This window comes from Apium graveolens, chromosome 8, assembly GCF_009905375.1.
Source record: "Apium graveolens cultivar Ventura chromosome 8, ASM990537v1, whole genome shotgun sequence".
Lineage (NCBI taxonomy): Eukaryota > Viridiplantae > Streptophyta > Magnoliopsida > Apiales > Apiaceae > Apium > Apium graveolens.
Genome location: NC_133654.1, coordinates 153,501,878 through 153,518,323, shown reverse-complemented (window position 1 = coordinate 153,518,323; position 16,446 = coordinate 153,501,878). Strand labels below are relative to the sequence as shown.

General features: G+C 36.4%; 1 protein-coding gene and 1 non-coding gene across 2 annotated transcripts; both read left to right on the top strand.

Annotated features, from left to right (window-relative positions):
- The first annotated feature begins 3,298 nt into the window (after positions 1 to 3,298).
- Positions 3,299 to 4,237, top strand: LOC141680076 (uncharacterized). The gene is made up of 2 exons (XM_074486399.1): positions 3,299 to 3,463; positions 4,055 to 4,237. The coding sequence occupies exons 1-2, from the start codon at positions 3,299 to 3,301 to the stop codon at positions 4,235 to 4,237; spliced, it is 348 nt and encodes a 115-aa protein (XP_074342500.1).
- Positions 4,238 to 7,875: 3,638 nt separating this feature from the next.
- On the top strand, positions 7,876 to 7,982 carry LOC141681214 (small nucleolar RNA R71). Its single transcript, XR_012558656.1, has one exon. It is a non-coding gene; the product is annotated as a small nucleolar RNA R71 (small nucleolar RNA).
- Positions 7,983 to 16,446: the final 8,464 nt, after the last annotated feature.

Genomic DNA, 16,446 nt, shown 5'->3' with positions numbered 1-16,446 from the left:
TTTCCTTTGGAGCAGTTACCACAATTTTAATAACATCAGAATTTGACCCGTCAGAACTTACAGGATCAGGATTTATGTCATCAGAATTTACAGAATCAGAATTTACATCTTCATTTTCAAATCTCAGCTGATCATGATCATTGAAATCTTCAAGTCCAGTAATTTATTTATCATCAAAAGATACATTGATAGATTCCATGACAACCCTTGTTCTTAAATTATAGACTCTAAAGGCTTTTGTGGAAAGTGGATATCCAACAAAAATTCCTTCATCAGCTTTTAGATCAAATTTTGACAGCTGTTCAGGATGAGTCTTAAGAACAAAACACTTGCATCCAAATACATAAAAGTATTTCAGATTTTGCTTCTTTTTCTTCACCGTCTCATATGGTGTTTTTCCATGCTTGTTTATTAGAGTAGCATTCTGTGTAAAACATGCAGTCTGCACAGCTTCAGCCCAAAAGTAGGTTGGTAGCTTTGCTTCATCAAGCATAGTTCGTGCAACTTCAATAAGAGTCCTGTTCTTTCTTTCTACAACTCCATTTTGCTGTGGAGTTCCAAGTGCAGAAAATTCATGCTTTATTCCTTTCTCTTTGCAGAACTCTTCCATGATTGAATTCTTGAACTCAGTGCCATTATCACTTCTTATTATTTTAACAGAATATTTGACTAACTTGTCCAGCTGTCTGACATGATCAGTTAGAGTAGATGCGGTTTAATTCTTCTTGTGCAAGAAATACACCCAAGTGTATCTTGTGAACTCATCCACTATAACCATAGCATATTTCTTCTTTGCAATATACATGACATTGACTGGACCAAATAGATCAACATGCAGTAAGTGATAAGGCTCAAGAATTAAGGATTCAGTTTTGCTCTTGAATGAAGATTTTCTTTATTTTGCCTTTTGACATGAATCACAAAGACCATCAGGAGCAAATATTGATTTTGGCAGTCCTCTCACAAGATCTTTCTTTACTAGCTCATTTATGTTGTTGAAATTTAAATGAGAGAATCTCTTGTGCCAATTCCAGCTTTCTTCAATTGATGCTCTACTTAACAAGCAGATTGCAGAACCATCAGAATTTGTTGAAAGTCCGGCTTCATATATGTTACCATGTCTGTAACCTTGCAGAACCACTTTGCCTGTAGAATTACTTGCAACTTTATAGTGTTCTTCAAAGAAATCCACATGATAACCTCTGTCACAGATTTGACTCACACTTAGCAGATTGTGTTTAAGTCCTGAGACAAGAGCTACAGTTTTAATTATGACCTTCCCAAGATTGATATTGCCATATCCCAAAGTCTTTCCCATGTTGCCATCTCCATAAGAAACTCCTGGGCCAACTTTCTCCACAAAGTCTGATAGCAGGGCTTTATTTCCAGTCATATGTCCTCAACATCCACTGTCCAGAACCAAGATGTTTTTCCTGTTGCCCTGAAATCACAAAGACCACTATTGATTAGTTTTAAGGACCCAGACTTGCTTGGATCCTTTGGCCTTGTTAAGTTTGTTAGCATTTGTAGCGGATTTACTTTCAGAGTTAATGCTAACATGCTTTTTATCAGACTTTGCATCAGAATTTACACTAAAAGGAATTACATTAACTTTCTTTAAAGAAGGTTTTATTTCATAATAATCATAGTACAAACTATGATATTCCTTACAAGTATAAATAGAATGCCATAAACTACCACAATGAAAACAAGGATTTTATGGTTTAAACCTAACAGACTGACTCTTAACTCCTGATCTAGCAGGTAAAGAGTTTATATCTTTATTTTTCCTGCAAAAAGAAGCAAGATGGTTAGTGTTTCCATAATTATAACATTTCTTTCTAGGAGCATTAGGAACAAGCATATAATTATTACTTTTATTCACACCTTCCTTTCCATTCCTATTTTTCCTAGCTTCCTTTACCTTGTTCACATTTTTAATCTCTTTTAGCTTATACTTATTTAATCTAGATCCTCTCATGTAAATTAGCTGCTTTTCATCCCTGAAGTGTATCCGTACTTAAGTTCTGATATAAGTTCTGACGCCTTAAGTTCTGATAACTTCCTGTCTTCAGTAAGTTCTGATTTCCAGTTAAGTTCTAATATTCTAATAATAAGTTCTGAAACTAAACGAATCAGATTAGACATGACATCATAAATATATCTAACATGCTGATTTTGTAATTCTTGATTTTGAGGAGGATAAGAAGATTCCCATAATCATGGGAATACCATTCTTGGGTACTGGCCGAACCTTGATTGATGTGCAGAAGGGTGAGCTGACTATGCGAGTGCTGGATCAGGATGTGACGTTCAATGTTTTTAATGCCATGAAATTCCTGACTGAAAACGAGGAGTGCTTAAAAGTGGAGTTGGTCGATTCTATGGTTACTTCAGAACTTGATCAAATGCTAAGGTCTAATTCCTTAGAGAAGGCCTTGTTGGGGAATTCAGATAGTGAAAATGATGAAGGTGATGAACAGTTACGGTATTTGAATGCTTCTCCTTGGAAGCGAAGGCTAGATATGCCTTTTGAATCTCTTGGATTGGAGGAGTTGAACAAATCTCCAAAGCGCCTCAAGCCATCTATTGAGGAAGCTCCTATACTTGAGCTGAAACCATTGCCTGAACAATTAAGGTATGCTTTTTTAGGTGATGCATCTACTTTGTCTGTTATTATTGTATCTGACCTTTCAGTTAGTGATGAGGAAAAGCTCTTAAGAATTCTGAGAGAGTTCAAGTCGACAATTGGATGGACTATAGCATAGATCAAGGGAATCAGCCCTTCTTATTGTATGCATAAATTTCCATTAGAGGAAGTTAGAAAGCCTACTATTGAGCAATAGAGAAGGCTTAATCCAATCATGAAATAAGTTGTGAAGAAAGAAATCCTCAAATGGCTAGATGCAGGGGTCATCTATCCTATCTCTGACAGTTCTTAGGTGAGTCCAGTTCAGTGTGTGCCGAACAAAGGAGGTATCACTGTTGTTGCTAATGAAAAGAATGAGCTCAGTCATACTCGAACAATCACGGGGTGGAGAGTTTGCATGGATTACAGGAAGCTGAACAAGGCCACAAGGAAGGATCATTTCCCTCTTCCGTTTATTGATCAGATGTTTGACCGATTGGCTAGCATGAGTACTACTGTCTTCTGGATGGCTATTCGGGTTATAATCAGATTTATATTGCTCCAGAAGATTAGGAAAAGACTACCTTCACTTGTACGTTTCGTACTTTTACCTTCAGAAGAGTTTCTTTTGGGTTGTGTGGTACACCTTCCACAATTCAGAGATTCATGATGGCTATCTTCTCTGACATGATTGGTCAGAATATGGATGTGTTCATGGACAATTTCTCTGTGTTCGGTGATTCTTTTGACGAGTTCCTGCAGAATCTTGGCATCGTTCTTAAAAGGTGTATTGAGACCAATCTGGTTCTCAACTGGGAAAAATGTCATTTTATGGTATGACATGGCATTTTTCTTGGGCACAAGGTCTATAGTAAAGGTCTTGAGGTGGACAAAGTCAAGGTGGGGGTTATCGAAAACCTTCCTCCACCAATTTCTGTTAAGGGAGTCCGCAACTTTCTTGGTCATGCGGGATTCTATAGGCGGTTTATTAAGGACTTCTCTAAAATCCATAAACCCTTGTGCAATATTCTACAAAAAGATGTCCCTTTAAAGTTTGATGATGAGTGCCTTGCTGCTTTTGAGATCTTAAAGAAGAGTTTGATCACGGCACCGGTCATAACTACACCTAATTGGGATGAACCTTTTGAGATGATATGCGATGCAAGTGACTATGCAGTTGGAGAAGTTGTTGGGAAGAGAAAGAACAACATATTTCATGTGGTCTACTATGCTATTAAGACCCTCAATGGTGCTCAACTGAACTATACTACTACTGAGAAAGAGCTATTGGCTGGTTTTGAGAAGTTTCGATCTTATATGTTTGGGACGAAGTTGACAATTTTCACTGATCACACTGCAATTCGTTATCTCATCTCGAAGAAGGACTCGAAGCCTAGATTTATTGGATGGGTTTTTTTACTTCAGGAACTTGAGTTGGAGATTAAGGATAAAAAGGTTACTGACAATCAAGTCGTTGATCATCTCTCTCGTTTAGAATATCCAAGTGTAATTTCACAGGATAAGACATTGATAAATGAGTCTTTTCCTGATGAGCAGTTGTTTAGGGTAAAAGAGGAAGAATTGTGGTTCAGAGACATTATGAACTAGCTTGTGAGAAATCTCGCAAGATCCCCCCCTGTTTCACTTTACAGAATACATCTCCTGATGATTTGGTCAGCTCCTTGCCTAAATAAGAATGGTTCATCCCACATGTACCACTTCACCTCATGAAGAAACTTCTTTCTCTGAGCAGAAGACAAGTCTGGAGGCATAATGTTGCTCACAAGGTAGTTCACAATGTCTCCGAACCACGGTTCTTCCTCTTTTACCCTAAACAACTGCTTATCAGGAAAAGACTCATTTATCAATGTCTTATCCTGTGAAATTACACTTCGATATTCTAAATGAGAGAGATGATCAACGACTTGATTGTCAGTACCCTTTATGTGCTTAATCTCCAACTCAAATTCCTGAAGTAAAAGAACCCATCCAATAAGTCTATGCTTCGAGTCCTTCTTCGAGATGAGATAGCGAATTGCAGCGTGATCAGTGAAAACTGTCACCTTCGTCCCAAGCAAATAAGATCGAAACTTCTCAAAACCATAGATAATAGCCAGTAGCTCTTTCTCAGTAGTAGTATATTTCGGTTGAGCACCATTGAGGGTCTTACTAGCATAGTAGACCACATGAAATATGTTGTTCTTTCTCTTCCCAAGAACTGCTCCAACTGCAATCACTTGCATCGCACATCATCTCAAAAGGTTCATTCCATTTAGGTGTAGTTATGACTAGTGCCGTGATCAAACTCTTCTTTAAGATCTCAAAAGTAGTAAGGCACTCATCATCAAACTTGAAAGGGACATCTTTCTCTAGGAGATTGCATAAGGGTTTAGAGATTTTAGAGAAGTCCTTGATGAATCGCCTATAGAATCCCGCATGACCAAGAAAGCTGCGGACTCCCTTAACAAGAATTGTTGGAGGAAGGTTTTCGATAACCTCCACCTTGGATTTGTCCACCTCAAGACCTTTACTAGAGACCTTGTGCCCAAGAATAATGCCATGTCGCACCATAAAATGACATTTTTCCCAGTTGAGAACCAGATTGGTCGCAACACACCTTTTAAGAACGACGCCAAGATTCTGCAAGCACTCGTCAAAAGAATCACCGAACACAGAGAAATCGTCCATGAACACCTCCACATTCTGACCAATCATGTCAGAGAAGATAACTATCACGCATCTCTGAAATGTGGCAGGTGCACCACACAACCCAAAAGAAACTCTTCCGAAAGAAAAAGTACCAAAAAGACAAGTGAAGGTAGTCTTTTCCTGATCTTCTGGAGCAATATAAATCTGATTATAACCCGAATAGCCATCCAGAAGACAGTAGTACTCATGCTAGCCAATCGGTCAAACATCTGATCAATAAACGGAAGAGGGAAATGATCCTTCCTTGTGGCCTTGTTCAGCTTCCTGTAATCCATGCAAACTCTCCACCCCATGACTGTTCGAGTAGGAATGAGCTCATTCTTTTCATTAGAAACAACGGTGATACCTCCTTTCTTCCGCACACACTGAAATGCACTCACCCAAGAACTGTCAGAGATGGGATAAATGATCCTTGCATCTAGCCATTTGAGGAATTCTTTCTTCACAACTTCTTTCATTATCGGATTAAGCCTTCTTTGTTGCTCAACAGTAGGCTTGCTACCTTCCTCTAGCAGAATTTTATGCATACAATAAGAAGGACTGATTCCCTTAATATCTGTTATAGTCCATCCAATTGCCGACTTGAATTCTCTCATAATTCTTAAGAGCTTTTCCTTATCACAACCTGAAAGGTCAGATGCAATAATAACAGGAAAAGTAGATACAACACCTAAAAAGCATACCTTAAGTGTTCAGGTAATGGTTTAAGCTCAAGTGTAGGAGCGTCCTCAATTGATGGCTTGAGGCGCTTTAGAGATTTGTTCAAATCCTCCAATCCAAGAGATTCAAAAGGCATATTTAGCCTTCACTTCCAAGGAGAAGCATTCAAATACTGTAACTGTTCATCACCTTCATCATCTTCACAATCTGAATTCCCCAACAAGGCTTTCTCTAAGGCATCAGACCTTAACATTTCATCAGGTTCTGAAGTAACCACAGAATCGACCAACTCCACTTCTAAGCACTCCTCATTTTCAGTCGAGAATTTCATGACATTAAAAACATTGAACGTCACATCCTGATCCAGCTGTCGCATAGCCAACTCACCCTTCTACACATCAATCAAGGTTCGGCCAGTAGCCAAGAATGGTCTTCCCAAGATTATGGGAATCTTCTTATCCTCCTCGAAATCAAGAATTACAAAATCAGCAGGAAAGATTAGTTTATCCACCTTGACCAAGAAATCCTCCACAATTGCTCATGGATATGTAATAGAACGATCGGCCAACTGCAAGGTCATGTAAGTAGGCTTTAGATCAGGTAAGTCTAACTTCTTGAAGATTGAAAAGGGCATCAGATTGATGCTATCTCCCAAGTCACATAAGCATTTGTCAAATGATACTTTTTCAATGGTATAAGAAATAGTGAAGCTTCCAGGATCTTTAAGCTTCAGAGGCAATATCTGTTGCAGCACAGTACTGCATTCTTCCGTGAGAGCAACTGTCTCTAAGTCATCAAGCTTCACTTTCTGAGAGAGAATAACTTTCATAAACTTCGCATAACTGGGCATCTGTTCAAGAGATTCAGTGGAAGGTATATTGATATGAAGTTTCTTGAACACCTTCAGAAACTTCTCAAACTGCTTATCAAGCTTTTTCTTCTACAGCCTCTTAGGAAAAGGAGGTGGAGGATATATATGTTTCTCCCCTGTATTACCCTCAGAAGGAGTGTGTTCCACAGTAGTGTTCCTTGGTTCCACTTCTGCTTCCTTCTGCACTTCTTCTTCAGCCACAGCTTCTTCTTCCAAAAATTGAGATTTTTCGGGATTTGCAACCTTCCCAGACCTCAATGTAATTGCCTTAACCTGCTCCTTTGCTTCCTTCTTGCCTGGAACATCAGTGTCACTAGGGAGTGTACCAGGTTGTCGATTTAGCAAAGCATTGGCAATTTTCCCAATTTAATTCTCCAAGGTCTTGATAGACACCGCTTGGCTCTTGCATATGAGCCTCAATTCCTCCAATTCGGATTTTTTATCAGATTATTACAGCTGGAGTTGTTGTCCTGGTGCGTATTGTGGTTGCTAAAAACCAGGAGGGTTGTATTGCTTTGCTTCATACTGCTGATAAGGCTGCTGAACCGTATTCTGAGTGTTGCTCCAGCTGAAGTTAGGATGATTGTGGTTGTTAGGATGATAGCTGGCTGGAAGAGGCTGCTGCGACCTCTGAAAGTTGCTCACAAACTTAGCTGATTCACTAGAAATAGCACACTGCTCTGTCTCATGGGCACCATCACAAAGCTCACAGACACTAGTGATCTGATTAACTCCATAATTAGCCAAAGAATCCACCTTCATCTTCAAAGCCTTAAGCTGAGAAGCTATAGCAGTAGCTACATCTACCTCCAGAATTTCTGCTACATTACCTTGAGGTAGTCTCTGAGTTGGGTTCTGGTATTCATTGGCAGCCATTAGCTCAATCAATTCATAAGCTTCATCATAGCTTTTAGCCTATAAGGCTCCTCCTGATGCTGCATCAAGTATCGGTCTAGAAGTAGCACCCAATCCATTATAAAAGTAGTTAATGATCATCCAGTCAGGCATCCCATAGTGAGGACACTTTCTAAGCATCTCCTTGTAGCGATCCTAAGCCTCACATAAAGATTCTCCAGATTGCTGAGCAAATTGAGTAAATGCATTTTTGATTGCAGCAGTCTTCGCCATAGGAAAAAAATTATTTAGGAACTTTTGAGCAAGATCCTCCCATTTGGTGATAGACCCTGGTGGTAGAAAATGTAACCAACACTTAGCTTTATTCCGCAGAGAGAATGGGAAAAACCTCAACTTAATAGCATCTTCTGAAACTCTATTGAACTTGAAAGTGTCGCAGATCTCGATGAAATCTCTGATATGTATGTTGGGGTCTTCTGTTGGAGAACCCACAAACTGAACTGAGTTCTGTACCATCTGAATCATGCTCGACTTGATCTCAAAGGTGTTAGCCATGATGGCTGGGTGGACAATGCTAGACTGAATATCATTAATCTTCGGCTGAGAGTAATCCATCAAAGCCTTTGTATTCGCTTCTGGTTCTCCCACCGCAATAAGAGCTTCTTCTTCAACTTTCTCCTCGACAAGAACTTTTTCAAAAACTTTCTTAGCTACTAAAACTTCTTCCTCAGCTTGATCCAGTATTCTCTTACGAGACAGAGAACGCGTATGCATACATGCTCACTAGAGTACCTGAAACACGACAAGGAAATAAGTAAGTAACAATGTCCGAGTCAATGAACTTTAACGAGCACTGATGACAAACACATAAACTAAAAATTAACACAGAGTCCCCGGCAGCGGCGCCAAAAACATGTTAGGATGAAAACACGTGCTAATATTCACGCAAGTATACGTGATCGCAAGTAATATAGAATCAATCTAGTCCGTTCCCACAGAGACTGGTTTAGGTTAATTTCAATCAATCCATTTATGCAACAATGGTATGGTTATTATTTAATGTCAAGACGAATAACTAATTGAGATTGTTTATAACTAAGATTATTAACTAACATGCAATTAACTATGAGAATTAAAAGATTGATTTACTTATATAACACAAACATGGGATTATAACTTTATTACTACTTCATTCAATAGCCTTTTTGTTCTCAACCTTAGCATGTAATGGTGATGATACTATTCAGATAACACAAAACTAGTAAACGCCAACTTTCGTTGTACGAATACCTTACTACCAGACATCCACAAAAGAGATAAAAGCTGAATATACACCAATAATATTGAGACCCTATATGTCTATAGAATTTGACAACATAACGATTTAATGCATAAATTATCTATTGTAATTAAATAGGGCAAGTAAGATGGTTAAAATTACCTACGAATCATGGATATCAAATACATGAACCTATGCTAGCATGACAAGTTCAAAACCCCTAAATTCACTTTTGCTTTAATAGAGATTAACATGCTATCTTATAAGTTCGCGATGCTCATAAGACGAATAAGCACAACCAATACTAGGATATCATACAATTACCACACACTAAGGTATCGAAACAAGATTAACTAAAGAAATCCATAAGTAAATCCGCTAGAACCCCACGATAACGATTAGCCCATAACCGAACTCATCATCACCGTGGGTTCCGATGAAAGCATGGTATAATAAACATTGTCTTTATACTGAATAAATAATAAACCAAGTACGTAATAAGGGTATAGGTTCAACAAACAAGAAACGAGCATCCAAGATTACAACTTAGAACAAAGAATCACAAGAATAAACTATATCGTCTTCTCCTTCGTTGAATTGTGCTATAGGTCTTCTCGTCGATCTCTCCTTAAGCTCTATTATGTCTCCTCTTGAAAAATGATCTTAAGTTGTCATTATATAGCAGCCCATGCAGATTAGAAGCCCAAAAATCAGAATTGTAATAGAATCAGGATTCTTTCATCCTGACATGGCGCGGCCGCGCGCTTCACCAGTGCGGGCTCGCTGACCTTCTGTACTTCTGGCACGGCCGCGCGCTAGCCCAGCGCGGCCACGCCGTCCTCCTGGAAAAACTTCTGATTTTGTTTCTCTTTAATTGCTGGTTCTTGACGGTCTTTGCACAAACGCTCTTTATGACACCTTCCAAACACCATTTTAGCATCAAAGCAATGCTAAATCACCTGGATCCCTGATATATGCCTGAAATGCAAAAATACAACAAAACACATCAAAAATACAAATATCTTGAATGCGAAATATCAATTCAAGCCTTTATAGGACGTTCTAAGTGGACATAAATGCCACTTAACAATTTCTGATAAACTTGGTGCTATATCTTGAATATTGTCACAATCATACAGCTATCACAATGAGTTTAACAATCAACACTATTTTATCAGTTCAATCATGTTTAAGAATTTGAACAAACTTCATAATATGTTATCTAGAAGTTAATAACTTGACCTTAAATGAGTAACTTTAAGGTATCCTACAAGTTATTAACCGCCTTCTGACTTCAATTCCAAAAACATAAGTGATCGAATTACAAAGAAAATAGTCATACATCTAAACCTGCGAGTTGAGTATACAGTAAGCCTCTCTGAGCCAAAACCAACTGGTATCAATTCCTGAGTGCACTCACTAGCTATCTCCCTCAAAGATACTAGTGATTCAACTGAATATTTGTAGTTTTCTTATAAAATTCTTCACAAATCAATGGAGTTAAATGTGAAGCACTGACTTGAACAAATGAGATTATATTACTTGAAACATTTTCTATCTCTCAGAAAATGTTGCCAAAACTCAATTTCGACTAAACCTTACTTTAAAGATCAAAAATTTCTTTAGAATCAAGAAGCTCAACTTGTTTGAGTTCGCTTGCACCAAATTAGCAATAAATTTCATTGTTAAACCAAGAATTCATGAAACACAGTGCTTGCATTGTGATTTCCAAATCAGAACCCCCCATCCAGATTTGGCTAGTGACTACATGCTGAGGTAGACCTTTATGATGCCATTTCAAAATCAAGGGTTTCATCACTCTTTAGTGAAGACCTTTGATATCTAGCACATTTTATATGCAAGTAGACTTGTAATGGCTACATGGTTTAAGAATGATACTTCTGAGGGGAAATCAATCAAATCCACTCTTATCCAAATGGAAGTTCAGCATGACAGAACAACAACCCTCAAAACTATTGTCTAAGATATACTTCACTGAAGTATTGAGACAATAAGTTTAACTAACCTGATTTATCAAGTTAAGAAATCCACATTTGTGGTGGTCCCTTCCCAAGGGAACCTGAGTTTGAGAATGTTATCTAAGTGGAAGATACATTCAAATCCCCTCTAGTTTACTAGAGCTTCATGAAAATGAAGAACACATCCACATAACCACATGAATGCCTTGATTCTGAATAATTTTTCCTGTGAGTACAAATGTTCATTTCGGAATATGAGGCATCTCATTTCTCGAGACAATGCCTTTCAATAATTCAGATAGATGTGATGCTTGTTAATGAATAATCACAGCCCAAACTCATCAAATCTGATAACATCTCCTCAAGTGCACCAAAATAGCTCATCCAGTCTTCTCCTGAATATTGGTTATTTACGGAGTCCTCAAATTAATGATGCAAATCTTGAATTTATGGTGAAGACATATTCTAAAACTGGTGTTCATTATCCTCTGGATGATATATTGGAACATCAGTCTCTCATTTCAGTCATAATCAGTTAAAACTGTGTTTTACAAATGCTAATCAGTTCTCACAAATTTCAACTGCTATGACACTCTTAATTGATATTGTCTTCTCTTTATTAATGACTATCATTCAGTTGTTGATAATTATTTGTTCATAAATGGCTATTCCTCTGGCATAGCCATTTATAAGTCAAATTATGTATCAACAACTATCTTATAGTTGTTGATAATAGTACAATCTATAAATCTTATACAATTTACTAAACACAATCATTTTAATATTCCTAGGTGTGAGGGAAGGGAGTGAAAACACTAAGAGTGAGATATTGCTTTTTAAAGCAGGAAAAAGAAGAGGAGTGAATGAGAGGCAAAATAATTTTTTCAGCCCTGCAAGTAAAAAATGAGTATTCCACCTTAGAAGGTGATGGTGAGGGTGTGAGATGTGAGCCAATGGGAGTCCCTGATGCAAGCAAATAAAGATCTTGAGTGAATTACAGGTACAACTGGATACTATATGAAGATCTTTAATGATTACATCAGAAGGCTGATGCAAAGTACAAGCCAGGATGTCACACTTTAACTGCATAAACTCAAATTTTTATTTGAGAAAGTCTATCTTCTCAATCCTCAAAGTGAATCAAGACTCTTGAAACTGCTATATTTTAAACCCATAATGCTAACAAAAAGGGGCGGAAGTTAATTTGAGTAGTTTAAGCTTATAGAAGACAAAAGTCATAGCTCAAGCTGGGGGGAGTAATTCTAAGGGAATAATCTATAGAAGTCACGGCTCTAGCCGAGGGGGAGTAATTCTATCTAGAAAAGGAACAATAAACAAGAAAAATTATGTAGACTTATTCAAATAAGAGGGGGGCAAGAAGTCTCTATCTGAGGAGGAGCTGAAGATAACTCTGCAAGTCTACTATGAAAATCTCTTCAGAAAAGAGGAAGCAATGGACATCGAGAATTCACTAGAAGGATAACAGTACATCAACAGAATGGGGTAATGGCTCAAGAGAAGATCTTTCTATCACTTGGAAGCTAAGAACTGGCTTAGCTTGAAGATATAAAAAAATATTCAATTATCAATAATTCAGTGTCTAGTTCAAACTGGTCACAAAGTCAGCATAACAACTGCAAGCCAATAAGCAGTCACAAAATTCAAGGGAAAGAACAAGCACAGCTGGAAGAAAGGAAGAAGGTTAAGTTGTTAAGTTTAATTAACTAGTGAACTTAATGAGGATCCAATTATATCCAATGTATGGCCTTTCAATCCTGAGAAAAGGGGTATTTCATTCTTATCTTCTAAAAAGGACATGAAGGTTATTAGAAACAAGAAAGTTCTATACAAATCAGTCTTCAAAATTATAAATCTTCTATTTTGGAGAAGGAGACTGAGGAAAATAACTCAATCATGTATTTTTCCAATATAGATGAGTGATTTTCCAAGACAAACTTCATCCAAAGAAGATCCAGGAAGTTGAGAATTATATTTCACCTCAGAACTGATTCTATAACAGTGTCTGAACACAAGAAAAGAGGTAGTAGCTTACAATATCCATCTCAGTTCATCAATGAAGGACTTGACATGGTGTTATGCCTAGACTTAGCAGAAACTAGAAATTGTACTTCCACTGCCAGAAGTCTAAATCTTCAGAGTTTAACTGAAAAGCTAGTATGTCAAAGTAAAGGATGAAGGGATCTTTCTTAAAGGACATATTGGAATTACAAATTGAAAAGAAATATGAAAGATAACATGTTCACACATGCTCAGATAGAAGGAGCAACTTGGAGAGTAACATATTTTCCTCAAAACTATTTCCTTGTACATTTCATTTTTGAGCAGCTTAACATAGCACATTTATGCACAACTAATGCTTAATTTATCAAGATGTGTTTTGTTATCATCAAGGGTGTAATTTATGGCTGTTATTCAGTCATTCATAAATAGGGGGAGATTGTTAGGAATCAAGCCTAAATTCTGATGATAAATAAAACTAGATTTTGTATAATTATGTTAGAACAAAATGTAACCTTCAACTGCTAACCATCCTAAGGGATAACAATTGGAAGAGTAGCCCCATGAAATGATGTGGTCATTGTAATATCTTATCTGATAACTCAATAAACAGATAACAATACAATTATTTATTCAGAAGTCATGTTGAATCAATGGATATCTAGAATAGGATGACTAAGTGTAAATATTTGATGCCATGTAATTTAGATTAAGTGAAGTGAATCTTCAATTGCTAAATGAACAGAAGCATCAACTGCTATATACATTAGCCTATGAAATTCTAATTAAGTGACTATCAATGGATAAGGGAAGCTGTAGCAGAATGACTTCCAATGGCTAAGGAGTTCTACGTCTAACAACTATCCATGGATAATGCAGATTATAGCTATTGGTAGTTACGTGACAGTGGTCAAAATCTAGGACCGTCATAGCACATGGGCTGATAGGTATCTTAGAAAAGAAGATGAGAAGCCAAGATAAACACTACATGTGATCTTGGATTCTGAAGAAGAAGAAATACTCCATTTCTGTGTATGAAAATTTGGAGATATATTCAAGGTTGTATATCAAGATTATATATATCCTCATTTGTCAAGCATCACGGGAAAGAGAATGAAGAAACAACCTTGCTAGACCTCGAAGACTGCAATATGTATTGTCTAGCGAGATCTGTAACTTGGTAATATATAAATAAATTAGCAACAGTGTTTCACTTAAAAATAGGTTCTTCATTTTCACAGGCTTTAGAGAGATATCCTCCTCTGAGTGAAACACTGAAAATCGATGTTGTGAGATTACATTTGTAATTTCAACATATTATTTATTCTAAGATAAACCTCATGTGGAAAGTCGAAATAACTCACCCGAAATTATAAACATCTGTGTTCATATTTCCTTTCTTATGCATAAATTAACTTGAAAATTTTAATTTATATTCAATCCCCTTCTGCAAATTAACCTAAGTTGATTGTTAGTGAATAATACTGGTTCTGTGTCTACTACAATAAATTCTTTATGTAAAAAACTGTGGCATATGAGGTTACGACATGCTCTTGTCTCTGTTTTGTTGGTGAGATTGTGAATATGTATGAATAATACATGTGATAACTCAACACTAGAACATGACAGGTAAATAATATTACGTCTTCACAGAAATCATGAAGAAATGAAGACAAGGCAAATACAAAAAATCAAAAAATTATAAGAATGTTTGAAGTATAATTATAGGTCACTTAAAGAAGTTTATTAACATGTTCATGCCTCAGTGAAGAATAAGGTTTGAATACTTTCAGGGTTTTAGAAGTGTTGAAGATTTAGTGTAAAAGTGCCACGAAAAGATTTCAGTGTATTGGTATTGATTGAAGATAGACAGTATTTGAAGCATAGGATTCGAAGAATTGAAGACATGGTATAAATTAAGGTTAAAGAAGACAACTATAGTCTTGAAGTCATACTCACTAAAGGAAGTTCATTTATATGGTCAAGTGTCTGTACATAACAGTAAATGATGTATTTAAAAGTAGTAGCATTTGAGACGATTGTTATGCCTTTAAGTATACTGTAGAGGGGGGTTAATAATGTATTAACAATCAATTCAAATTAAAACTCAATAATGAGTAACAAATTTTGTATTGATATATATAAGCTGATTACAATACTCTCTCAAAGGATGAACATATATTCTTGAGAGCTGCTAGGTTTCATAGAATAATAAAACAATCCTAGGCACATATAGTGTTAACCTAATATGTGCTTATTAACTGCACAGTTACACAATCAATTTAATTAATATGATATACATGAATAAGAAATCCTAATACATAACCAACTATTGATTGCTACAAAGAAGTAAAGTCCTACACCGACATATCTTCTGCAAATCAAGTCTTCTAGATAGGATCAATTACTTCCTAGAATCCAGATTTGACAGATGTTGATAGGAAAAGACCGATAATAAACTTTGATCTATCAAATACTGATAAAATTAATAAACTATAATATCTTATAGTAGTAAAATCTAATGGCAAACTCTCATTGTAAACTCTGATATCATCAAATTACATCTAACAATCTCCCCAACTTGTGCATTATAAAAATATGTACAAGTTTCCATTTAATGATGTCAAAACCTATCTAAATACAAAAATACTAACAGATGTACAAGCTTACAGTCAGTGCATCAGAATTTATTCTTCAGTCTTGAATTATGGCATATTATGTAGCTTCATCAAAGAATTGTTTGAGCATATTCTCTTCTACTATATTCAAATACATTTTTAGTCTTTGATTGACATCTTTGAGCTCTTAGGAAGATTCATCAATTTGGTAAATAGCAGTTTTTAGATAAGAAATTTTACTTCTTCTTAAGTTCAAATCATCCAGTTGAATCAACCCATAATCCTTAGCATCAGGATTGAAAGAAATCATCTTTGAAGCAGACAGTTCAACAATTTGTGCTCCTCCCTTTGGCATGTCAGCAACTAAATTATCTTTCAGTAAAAATTGAGGAATGAATTTGGTTTTTAGTCATACCCTTTTTCTTCTCATGAACTAGGCCCTTCAGAAATTTAGACCATCTTTCAGTGAAAACATTTTTTACAGTGAGCATATAGACAAGGTATTCAAGTTCTTGACATGATTTGTTCACCATTTGTTCTTGAGACACTCTTAGCCATTTTCCAGAAGAAAGAAAATAAAACATCTTTTCTTTAGGCTTGTTACCATCAAATTTGTCAAGAACAATATGGACACAAATTATTTTCTGAAGATCATGAAGATTAACATCTTCACCTATTCCAGTAAGTGAATTTATGTCTTTTATCTTCAAGGCATCTCCTTTATAAATCCCAACCTTTTAATGACCAATACAACCTCTCTGATAGGCTTCTCTAGCTTGAGATCCTCCACTATAAATGTCTTTAACTATACCAGTGTCTCTATCAGG

Coding starts and splice junctions, on each gene's coding strand:
- LOC141680076 (XM_074486399.1), top strand. CDS start 3,299: ATGGCTATCTTCTCTGACATGATTGGTCAGAATATGGATGTGTTCATG. Junction 3,464..4,054: donor GGGAAAAATGTCATTTTATG/GTATGACATGGC, acceptor TTTTTACTTCAG/GAACTTGAGTTGGAGATTAA.